At 35.5% G+C, this 12,399-nt stretch overlaps 1 protein-coding gene across 3 annotated transcripts in view; it reads left to right on the top strand.

Moving 5' to 3' along the window:
• The window catches only part of LOC127858433 (uncharacterized), a 33,452-nt gene extending 23,565 nt beyond the window's left edge, over nucleotides 1-9,887 (top strand). For 2 of the 3 annotated variants that reach the window (XM_052395594.1, XM_052395593.1), the window contains exons 10-13: nucleotides 4,565-4,635; nucleotides 5,188-5,283; nucleotides 7,151-7,291; nucleotides 7,756-9,887. In XM_052395594.1, coding sequence (XP_052251554.1) covers nucleotides 4,565-4,635; nucleotides 5,188-5,283; nucleotides 7,151-7,291; nucleotides 7,756-7,838 — 391 coding nt within the window. In that variant the 3' untranslated portion in view covers nucleotides 7,839-9,887. The remainder of the gene's footprint in view (nucleotides 1-4,564; nucleotides 4,636-5,187; nucleotides 5,284-7,150; nucleotides 7,292-7,755) is intronic. The other variant, XM_052395595.1, reaches the window with a different exon arrangement.
• Nucleotides 9,888-12,399: the final 2,512 nt, after the last annotated feature.

Here is a 12,399-nt window from a genome sequence, read left to right as displayed (position 1 = left end):
GGAAATCTGCTCCCTCCAACTGGCGGCCATGTTTTTCAACGGACCAGAACCACTTTTGAACTCAACAAACATATCATTAAGACATACATTTTGACATACATGTAGTATCATGAAGATTGGGCATGAAATGTGACTTCTACAGTGTTTACAAGGTTTTTCTTTTTTTTGATGTAGTGATCAACATTTTTGCAAAGTTACATGAAGCTTGGGCATAAAATGTGACTTCTACATTGTTTATAAGGTTGTTTTTTTATTTGATCTAGTGACCTAGTTTTTGACCCAGCATGACCCAGTTTCAAACTCAATCAAAGTATCATTGGGACAAATCTTTAGACCAAGTTTCATGAAGATCAAACAAGAAATGTGGCCTCCGGAGTGTTTACAAGGTTTCTCTATAGCCAAATAAGGAAAACTGCCCCATCCACTGGGAGCCATGTTTTTTAACGGACCGGAACCACTTTTGAACTCAACCAACATATTATTAAGAAAAACATTTTGACAAAGTTACATGAAGACTGGGCATGAAATGTGACTTTTACGGTGTTTCCTAGGTTTTTAGCTCACCTGTCACGAAGTGACATGGTGAGCTCATGTGATCGTGTGATGTCCGGCGTCTGTATGTGCGTGCGTGCGTGTGTGCGTCCGTCAACAATTTGCTTGTGTAGACAGAAGAGGTCACAGTTTTCATCCAATCTTTATGAAATTTGGTCAGAATGTTTATCTTGATGAAATCTGGGTTGGGATTGTATTTGGGTCATCTGGGGTCAAAAACTAGGTCACTAGGTCAAAAACTAGGTCAAATAATTGAAAAACCTTGTGTAGACTATAGAGGTCGCAGTTTTCATCTTTTCTTTATAAAATTTGGTCAGAATGTTTATCTTGATGAAATCTGGGTTGGGATTGTATTTGTGTCATCTGAGGTAAAAAAATAGGTCACTAGGTCAAAAACTAGGTCAAATAATAGAAAAACCTTTTGAAGACAATAGAGGTCGCAGTTTTCATCCAATAGTTATGAAATTTGGTCAGAATGTTTATCTTGATAGAATCTGGGTTTGGATTGTATTTGGGTCATCTGGGTCAAAAACTAGGTCACTAGGTCAAAAACTAGGTCAAATAATAGAAAAACTTAGTAAAGACAATAGAGGTCGCAGTTTTCATCCAATCTTTATGAAATATGGTCAGAATCTTTATCTTGATGAAATCTGGGTTGGGATTGTATTTGGGTCATCTGGGAACAAAAACTAGGTCACTAGAATTTTTTTTAGATCAAATAATAGAAAAACCTTGTGTAGACAATAGAGGTCGCAGTTTTTATCCAATCTTAATGAAATTTGGTCAGATTGTTTATCTTGATGAAATCTGGGTTGGGATTATATTTGGGTCATCTGGGGTCAAAAACTAGGTCACTAGGTCAAAAACTAGGTCACTAGGTCAAATTATAGAAAAACCTTGTATAGACAATAGCGGTCGCAGTTTTCATCCAATCTTTATGAAATTTGGTCAGAATGTTTATCTTGATAAAATCTGGGTTGGGATTGTATTTGGGTCATCTTGGGTCAAAAACTAGGTCACTAGGTCAAATAATAGAAAAACCTTGTGCAGTCAATAGAGGTCACAGTTTTCATCTAATCTTCATGAAATACAGTCAGAATGTTTGTCTTGAAGAATTCTGAGTAGGGATTGTAGTTGGATCATCTGGGGTCAAAAACTAGGTCACTAGGTCAAATAATAGAAAAACCTTGTGTAGGCAATAGAGGTCACAGTTTTCCTTCAATCTTTATACAATTTGATCGGAAGTTTATCTTGATGAAATCTGTGTTGGGATTGTATTTGGGTCACCTGGGGTCAAAAACTAGGTCAATAGGTCAAATATTAGAAAAACCTTGTGTAGACAATAGAGGTCACAGTTTTCATCCAATCTTTATGAAATTTTGTCAGAATGTTTATCTTGATGAAATCTGGGTTGGGATTGTATTTGGTTAGTCAGGTGAGCGATTCAGGGCCATCATGGCCCTCTTAATCTTTTTTTTTACCTAGTGACCTAGTTTTTTACCCAGCATGACCCAGTTTCGAACTTGATCAAGGTATCATTGGGACAAATCTTCTAACCAAGTTTCTTGAAGATCGTTCAAGAAATGTGGCCTCTAGAGTGTTTACAAACAAATGTGGATGGACGGACAGACAACGGAAAAGACCGATCACAAAAGCTCACCTGAGCAATCAGGTGAGCTAAAAATCAAAATAAAAACTCCATATGGATTGTGAAAGCAAATCCTTGTTAATTAATGGTCCCAAAATAGAACAACATGATATTTTGTTAGAAAGATTTGAGTTCTCACTTAACTACAGAATGGGCTATTGACTCATTCAGCTTTTGTGCTCATCAACACTTAACTGCATGGATTTTAATAACACTTTGTAGGCAGGTCCTTTTATAGTTATTGTATGATATTTCATTTGAATCTTGTGATTTTTTTTTGATAACTTCGGTTCCCATGGCAACAGAAAGTGTTAAAAAATAGCTAGAACACTTTGAAAACGTTCAATTATGATACTGCTGGCTAGATTCTATTTTAATGTAAGAGAAATGAGCTTGGTTTGATCCTGCTCTTTATTTCTTCAGATTTTGTACCACGTTTTAAACAAGGTTTAAAATCCTGGTCACTAGAATTGAGATATGGCAACCAGGCTCATTAAACAGACGGTTAATATTTGAAAACTCAAGTTTGCATTTACCAATCTTAATGAAATTTAAGATTATGCAAAAATGACCTGAGATCTAGCTTTCAATTGTATTTGTTTTTATGGGGGGTCATGAATGCCACTGATACTTAAACTAGAAAAACAGTTTCAGCTCCATAACTTTTTAGTTTGGATGGAGATATCACACTGAAGTTTTGTGTGGCAAGCTTACATAAAGACCTACCTTGGAATTTCATAAGGGGCTAGTCTAGTCAATATAGAAAAACTGCAAACAGGTGGTTTCTAGTAGATAACTTTAATTCACATTTACCAATGTTCATTAAACTTTTAATATTGCAAGGATGTTTGGATTTCTACTTGGGATTGTATTTGGGGGCGTTTAAGGTCAGGGTCACTGTTTGCTAAAAAATAGAAAAACAGTTTTCTCTTCATAACTTCAGTTTTAATGTAGATAATGCACTGAAATTTTGTGTGTAGGTAGTTAACATGAAGACTTACATCGGAACTGCATTTGGGTCCAGTTAGGTCAATGTCAAGGTCATTGTATGTAAAAATAGAAAAACATCAAACAGGTCGTTTCTGTTTAATAACTTACATGTATGTTTGCAATCTTGATTTAACTTTGATATAGCAAGCATGCCTGGAGACCCAGCTTGTGATTGAATCTTTGGAAAAGTTGGGAAAAGGTCAATGTCACAGTTAATAATTATAGAAAAATCGCTTACTCTCATTAACTGGAGTTTGGATGGAGGTATAGTTCCGATTTTTTTTGTCCCCTACCGGTGAAACCGGAGGGGACTTATGGTTTGCGCACCGTGTGTCAGTCAGTCTGTCAGTCCGTCACACTTTTCTGGATCCTGCGATAACTTTAAAAGTTCTTCATATTTTTTCTTGAAACATGGATAGATGGCAATATGGAGAGTATGCACGTCATTTCATTTCGTTCCTACGTCAATAATTCTGGTTGCTATGGCAACAAATAATATTAAAAAAAACACTCTTTTTACTGACAATGGTGGAGTTCCACCGGTAGGGGACAATATTACTTGGCAATCTCTTGTTATAGATAGATTACATGGGAAAAGTCAGGTCAAGATCAATGTCACTGTAACTAAACATAGATAAATAGTTTCCAATAAAAACCTTGCGTATGGATGGAGAAATTGGGCTGAGTAGTAGTGTGTAAGAAGCTTACATGTGTATATAGCTTAACCCTTTCAGCGCTGGAACGGAACTTAAAAGGCCTTTGCAAACAGTTTGGATCCAGATGAGACGCCACAGAATGTGGCGTCTCATCAGGATCCAAACTGTTTGCTATTCTGATAGTATTCGTTGAAAAAAAATCAAAGAAAATGCTTAGTTTAGAAACTCAGCAGACAACATTTTAGCAGACGACAAATTTCCCAGCATGCAAAGGGTTAAGATTCCGTTTTGGACTTAAAAGATCAAGGTTGCTGTTTCAAAAAATACAAAACTGTTTCTTCTCAAATAAAAGCATATGTATTTTTATTTTGGTATTCTGAAATGTGTATGTTCTTAGCTTACATTCAGACCTTGCTTAGGATTGCATTTGTTATATTAATATCTTGGCTGAGTTTGAAAATGTTTGCGGCCTGTGGAATAAAGAAGCAGGTCACAACACCCATCTTATAAATGTATATTACACTCTTGATCTTTTCTTAGATAGTAAAAGAAACTCTATGCAAAAAAAATGAAATTCCTTATAGGGTATGTCAAATGTGTAAACATTGAACTCCAGTATATATCCTGAATAAACTTTGAGTGCATCAATTTAATTACCCAAATATTCTAAACCCCTGTTCTTTGTTTAGTCTGCATAATACTGTGTTGTTTCCTGCAGGTCTCGAGGATTTGATCTCAAGTGGGTTGACGATACCCACGCTCTGGGGATATTTAACAGTCCAGTAGCCGGTATGCAGTGCTATAAGGAATATTAAACTGTCCTCATACTTTAAACATATCCATTGGGTAATAACCCATCGCATGCATTGTGAAACCTTTAGTGTTTACTCTCACTATTTTTAGCACACGTTTATTTGATTGGTTTGTTTTCTTGAATGGCTTCATATCAAATATCATACCAAATTAAGTAAAAGAAAATGTGCTGAAGTGTCAAATAATTAGATCAGTGCTGAATTTGTTACAAAAATAGCAATTAATACATGTTTCAAATCATTGAAGGTGTAGGAAACTTCTTGGCAGTGTTCTGGGAAAACTGGACTTAACGCATGTGCGTAAGGTATAGTCCCTGTGCAGACAGCAAAGAAAATTAGGGACAAAACTTTCTGCTATGATAAAATTTTGCATTTAAAAGAAGTTTCTTATAAATGAAAATTCAGTCTAGGCGAAAAGTCTCGCCCCTAATTAACCTGTGCAGACACTTAATGCTCGTGCATTTAACCCAGTTTTACCATAGCAAGGCTCATATGACCTTCATAGAGGCTTTCTCCGTTGCGTTTTCAGCCCAGGATGCGTTGAATAGTGTTCACCCTTTGTTGAAGACATGCCCTCTCACCATGGCTTCAAAGCAGTCCAAACTCAAGGCCAAACGTTGTACAGGTGCAAACAGTTGTATACAACACATGTACTGTAAAATGTTCTCAAGAAAGAAAGTTATATCACTTATTACCAAAATCGTGGGCTCCAAGCAAGACTATCGTAACTCACTATATAATATATAGTGAGTTACGATAGTCTTGCGTGGAGCCCACGAAATGTAATTTGTATGCCCCTGAAGGTGGGCATATAGTGATCGCACTGTCTAGTCTGTCACACTTTTGCTTTTAGGTTTCGAAAAATGCTCATAACTTCTATGTAGCTTCACATGTAACCTTCATATTTGGTATGCATGTGTATATGGACAAGGCCTTTCCATACGCACACAAATTTTGACCCCTTTGACCTTGACTTAGGGTCTGCGTTTAGGTTTCGAAATCTGCATTTAGGTTTCGAAAAGCGTTTTTCGGGGGCATATGTCTTCGGAGATAGCTCTTGTTAAACCTTTTATTCAGATCTTATTTAGCAAATTTTTATATTGTTTGTGAGTACATGTCTTGAAACTATACAAATACTTTCTTTTATTTTTGGCTCACCTGAGTACAACATGCTCATGGTGAGCTTTTATGATGGTCTTTTGTCCGTCGTGTTTCATCTGTTGTGCGTCGTCAATATTTGACATGTTAACACTTTAGAGGCCACGTTTTTGTTTGATCTTCATTAAACTTAATGAGATGATATGTCCCTTTGATATCTTGGAAGAGTTTGAAAATGGTTGTGGGTGGTTGAAAAACATGGCTGCCAGCGGATGGTGCAGTTTTCATTATATGGATATAGTTAAATCTTGTTAACACTCTAGAAGTCACATTTATTGTACAATCTTCATATTACTTTATTAGCACAATTGTTCTAATGATATCTTAGATAAGTTTGAAAATTGTTCTGTTCTGTCGAAAAACATGGCCGCCATGGAGAAGGTAATTTTTCCTTATATGGTTATAATTAAGTAAAACCTTGTTCCTACTCTAAAAGTCACATGTACATGTATTGTGCAATCTTCATGAAACTTGGTCAGAACATTGGTTCTAATTATATATCTTGGATGAGTTGGAAAATGGTTCTGGTCTATTGTAAAACATGGCATTCAGGGGGCGGGGCATTTTTATTAAAAATGGCTACAGTGAAACCATGTTGATTCTCTAGAAGTCACATTTATGGTCCAGTCTTTATGAAACTTGGTCAGAACATTTGAAATTGGTACTGGTTGGTTCAAAAACATGGCAATAAGGGGGCGGGGCATTTTTACGTATATGGTGATAGTGAAACCTTGTTAACACTCTAGAAGTAAACAGTTTTGTGCAATCTAAATTCTTAGTAAGAACACTTGTTCTAATAATTTCTCTGTAGATTTTGAAAATTCTTACTGTTCGTTGTATAATATTGCTGCAGGGCACCGGGGCAGTTTTCCTTACATGGTTTAAATGGATGCTACATAAGCCACATTTTTTGGCCTATCTTCATGAAACTTGGTCAGAACATTTGTCCCTACAAAATCTCGGCTTTGTTTGAAACTGGGTCAAGTGAGCTAAAAAACTAGGTCACTAGGAGAAATAAAACAAAACATGTCAATACTCTAGAAGTCACTTTTTTGCTCAAATCTTCAAATATCTGCTGGCTTTTTCTCAGAATAGTCTTGTTCCTTTGGGTCTCAAGTGAGCACCTAAGGGTCTTTCAATGGCCTGTTTGTTAATAAATAATCATCATCTTGTATCAAGTAAGTCTAGTAATTTATCAACAAGTGTTTCAAAAACATGATTCTAAAAATATTCATTTTGTATCATTATAAACGACTTGTTACAATTATTGTTTGGAACTTTTTGGATTTGTCCCTGGCTAAAGTATTTGAATGCAGTCTTCGGTCATATTTCAGAGTTCCTACAGCCCTACAAGCCACGCCCAGAGACTACCGCAGCGGCTGCTCGACGTCTGGTGGCAGGTGCCCTTGGCATAGCAACCAATGTATCCAAGGAGAAACGGGATAGGGAGCGACAGCAGCTTAAGGAGGCGAAAGGTTGGTTTTTGAGACATCCTGGGAAAACGGAGTTTAATTCATGTGCGTAAAGTTTGCCCAGATAGGCCACTGCAGTCCACACAGGACGACACTTTCCGCTATTTTAATATTTTTACTTAAAATGAAATCTCTTGTTTAAAAAAATCTAGTTCTGGCGTAAATTGTCGTCCCTAAATAGCCTGTGTGGACTGGACAGGCTAATCTGGAAGGACACCTCACTCATCTTTTTAAACAAATTCCTTTGTAGTTTTTTAAATGTTTGGTATTCCATGCTGTGGATGTATGATGACAGTTCCACCCTACACTGTATTTTTGTTTAGAAAAGACCTTGATAAGAAAAATGCCATAAAGTGGAAATTGTCATCCATGATTAGCCAGTGCCTATTGCTCAGGCTAATCTGGGACGACACTTAACACACATCCAGTTTTCTCAGAATGAGGCACACATATTTTCGATGTTGCAGAAAAACGTCGCCAGGAGCGAACCAACAGAGAACAGATCTGGGAGTATGGCAAGTGTGCCATGGATGAAGAAGGGAACACCTGAAGTAACAACAGAGCCCTGTTCTTGGAAAACCGTGCTAAGTGCATGTGCGTAAAGTGTCGTCCCAGATTAGCCTGTGCATTCCAGACATTCTAATAAAGGATGACACTTTCCGCCTAGAATGGGTTTTTGTTAAGAAGAGACCTCCTTTAAACAAAAAAATCCTTAAAAGCGGAAAAGTGGTAAGTTTTGGCTACGCCCATGAAATGAGCTAACTATTTAAATCGTACCAGGAAGAGTTGGGCATTGATTCATATCAGAAAAGATTAAAAGCTGCTATGTAATAAAGTAAATGTGTGCCATTGTGTGAGAATTGCTTTCTACGGACATAAGTGCTGCCAGATAAGAAGTGCAATGGTTACTTTTGAAATCAAGTGGGGAAATGATCAAGAAAGGTCTTGACATTATTTATTTTTTAAGTGCATTTATGGTACACATTGGAAATAATGCATTGTATCATGTTTGTATATAATTTTAAACTTAAATTTGTGTTGTCCTCTACCAGTGAAACCGGAGGGGACTTCTGATTTGCGCTCTGTGTGTCAGTCTGTCACACTTTTCTGGATCCTGCGATAACTTAAAAAAATCTTCATTTTTTTTCATGAAACTTGAAACATGGACAGATGGCAATATGGAGATTATGCACGTCATTTCATTTTGTTCCTAAGTCAAGAATTCTGGATGCTATGGCAACAAATAGACTAGAAATATTGCTGAAAATGGTGGATCCTGCGATAACTTTAAAATGTCTTCATATTTTTTCATGAAACTTGAAACAAGGATAGATGGCAATGTGGAGATTATGCATGTAATATCATTTTGTACCTACGTCAAGAAGTCTGGTTGCTATGGCAACAAATAGACTAGAAATATTGCTGAAAATGGTGGAGTTTCACTGGTAGGGGACTTATATTGCTTGGCAATAGTCTTGTTTGAAATGTTATAAATAAGGATTTTTATGTGTATAGCTTTGAAATGTTACCTTATAAAGACTGTTAAGATCTTTTTGTGCTGGTTGTAGTGTGTAACATGTTGGTGCTAGTAGCCGTTTACTTCAGGTATTTAGTCTTAAATGTGTATTACAGTATTTATAAGGAATTTATTTTTGTTAGTAAAATTATGTTGGTAAAAGAGAGTGTAGGTATTTATTATACACTTCAATCATACAGTGTACCTCATTCATCTGTGTGTTATTGTACGTAAACATGTTATAATGTCATGATTAATTTAATATATTTTTAGTTTATTTTAAACCAATTCATGGATGTTCCTCATATATCTGTGTGTTATTATGCGTAAACATGTTATAATGTCATGATTAATTTAATATAACCAATTCATGGATTTCATTAAAAAAACAAAGACATTGGAGAACATACTGACAAGCATTCTCAAGTCATTTCTTAGGAAAAACCAGAAAATATCCAAGAAAGGTCCCAGATTGGGAACTGTCCTGTGACCTTCTGTTGCAAGGAAGACCCCATTTCACATTATCTGTATGATTTTAAGACTGCTATATGTGCTATAGTTTTCTAACACTATTTGGTACTGGTGTTTGAGCCAAAGTTTTACTATCATTGTCTAAATAAGATTGAAGGATGAAATCTAATATTCTGCTGTGATGATTAAATCCCTTGCTCTGGGATAATGGTGTTTAATGCATGTTCGTAAAGTGTCGTCCGGTCCCAGATGAGCTTGATTAGTCCACTTTCTGCAGACATTGGATTTGTTTTACAGAGGGAGGTTCATATCTGTTACTCTGCTGTGGTGATTTAATGCAAATTAATTATCTATACAGTTTATTAACATAAAAAGTGTGATATTTCAGATTTTAATATGTGTGTTTTCAATGAAATACTGATCAGCAGTAATTATGATTCATAATATATTACTTTCTTTATCATTGCGTTTGTCGGTAGAATATGCAGCGTAATTGTTAATATTGTAAATAAAATCATTTATTTTCCATGCAAATATGATGATATCTTTGTAATTTATTTTAAACAATTCTTACATGTGTAACAACAAGCAAAATAAACCGTCTCTATCATATTTTGTTGTTGTTTTGTAAAGGAATGTTCAATGAAACAATAAATCAATACTTTTAACATGTATTATTGGGCGAAAAAGCAGAAAGTAATGTACACTACAGTACTTGCTTCAATTAAAATTTGAATATTATAATATCTGCACCTTGAAAATACATATTTTTGTCCATTGTTTAAACCCACAGTTTATATTATTTAATTGTAACTAAATTATTTAGGGTGGGAGAACCGGCTGAAAAAAAAGTACACTTCTCACATACTTTGCTAGCTATTCCAGTTGGTTGAGTGCTGGAATGCAAATCCAAATTCAGGGTTCGATCTATGGCATAGCAACAACTTATTTCTACAACCAGTCTCACCCAAGTCCAGATTCACAAATGGTAGTAATCAGGTTGCCACATAAGTTTGTGCACTAAGTACAAGCAAACTTACTCAAGAAAAGGCTGAGCAGGTTAACTGATTGGGATAACTAGAAATGTGTGGCAGACACTGATGCCCCAAACAAAACCACATGTTTGGACATAGACACATCCACCTCTTTGCTTGACAAATAGACAAAAGGCTCATACATCAGCTAAAACTGTTTGCTGTCATGCAAACATCGTTATGGTCACATAAATATTGAGGAAATTAAACTGTGAAAGGCTGAGCGATATTACCATAGAAGTTTAAAAGGAGTTAACACAAAATTTTGAGACTACATTTTATTGTGGAAAAAAGAGACAAAGGGCAATAATTTTGCCAAAACACCTTTCTTTGCGTTGCTCTACACATTAAGGTTATTCAACTATGAAAGTTTCAGCGATATTGGTCCAGTAGTTAAAGAGGAGTTGAACACAAAAGCGTCAGGAATATAAAAAATTCAGCTATAGTGAAAAACCACAAAGGTGTCAAATTCCTTCCAAAACTCGTTGCAGGCAAAACTCCTTTCTTTTAACGATCATCTACACATTAAAGAAATTCAACTCTGTAAGTTTGAGAAAGACCCTTCTAGCAGCTGCAGGAAATTTCAAAACACGAAATTTTGAGACTATATATGCTCTTGTTGGGAAAACCCCCAGATATAAAGAGCCATATATCTGCCAAAATTCATTGCAGCCAGGGTCTTCCCATTGTGTAAATGTAAACGTGGTGTGCGAGTATTGTGTACTTTTAATTGATCAATCGGCAAATGAATGTAAATTTAGATTGAATAAAATGTGTACAAACTATATTGTTTTTATTGAGAGCAAATTTCTGTAAACAAATCAACTTTGTCTGCAATTAAAGTACTAATTTATTCAATTACAAACAAAATCCTTGTTTTGAAATATATGGCCAATGAACATAAGGGAATGTAATGCACAAGAGTGTGACAAGCAATCCATAAATTGAAGTAAGGTACCATTATTGCTCCACTCAGACACATACCTTATGCATATAGTTTTATCCCTACCTGATAAAGAGATGAACTAACCAGTCTGCACTGTATTGTTGATTTTTATGATTGACTGTGACAATGTAGCTTAAGGAGATGCTGCAACAGACCTTGCAAAATCAGGATGATCCTGGCGAGACCAGGAAATATTCCATGTATGTCTTGAACAGCAGTACCAAATCATATAGTAATATATATGGGAATGATCTAGATTTAAATATCAGGGTGGTCCAGCCTACTACCCAACTAGGATAGTCAAAAAGTACATCTTAAAAACTATTGCACATTGAATATATTTTTACCACTATTAATTTCAATGACAAATTGAATACACCAAGTTATTATCTGTATTACAGGTGTTAGACTAAGTGTTTCTCATGTGTGTTTTTTAGTATTACATATTTTCTTCCACCATGCCCCTTAATTATGAGCAGAATCCGGTACTTCAAGTGATTCTATATCATTCTCTTGTGGATTGTTATGGAGAATACTATGATGGTATTGTGATAGATGTGAACTATTATTAACAAGTGACTGTGTGGCCTAGATAATGAAAATAGGACGAGCTTTAATGATTGCATATATTATATGTATAGAATGAATTAATAGTAGTAATATCCGCTCAGCTACCAACTTTATCGGGTATGAAGATATAGGTTATCTTATACCATTTCCATTCAATCCCTATCTATCATGTGAGTAGACAGCATGTGAAGATCATGTGACAATGTTTCAAAGGGCAGAGCTTTCTTTACAGATCAACTCACACAGTGTTTTTTTATGGCAATTTCGGGGCCGATATTCCCCTAAAAAAAGAGTATATATTTTTCCCCCATTTTGTAGAAAAAATCCCCTCCAAAAGTAAAAAAAAAAAAATTTTTTTTTTAAATAACTGTCTTATGATAAATATACAGGGCTCAACATTTATGGTTGTCCTATTGCACCATGGCAAGTAAAAGTTGGGTCTGGGCAAGTTATTTTATAATCTAGTTGTCCGCCCGGAAAAGTGCAAAAAAGAACAAAGAGCATTTCATTTAGACGTTAATTGCTGTAATCATTTTGTTAAATGTTCAAAAATAAAAAAGGTTTTGTGGTGTAT

This window comes from Dreissena polymorpha, chromosome 14 (genome assembly GCF_020536995.1).
Source record: "Dreissena polymorpha isolate Duluth1 chromosome 14, UMN_Dpol_1.0, whole genome shotgun sequence".
Classification (NCBI taxonomy): domain Eukaryota; kingdom Metazoa; phylum Mollusca; class Bivalvia; order Myida; family Dreissenidae; genus Dreissena; species Dreissena polymorpha.
The sequence above is the reverse complement of the archived record's forward strand: the minus strand, read 5'-3'. Positions and strand labels throughout refer to the sequence as shown.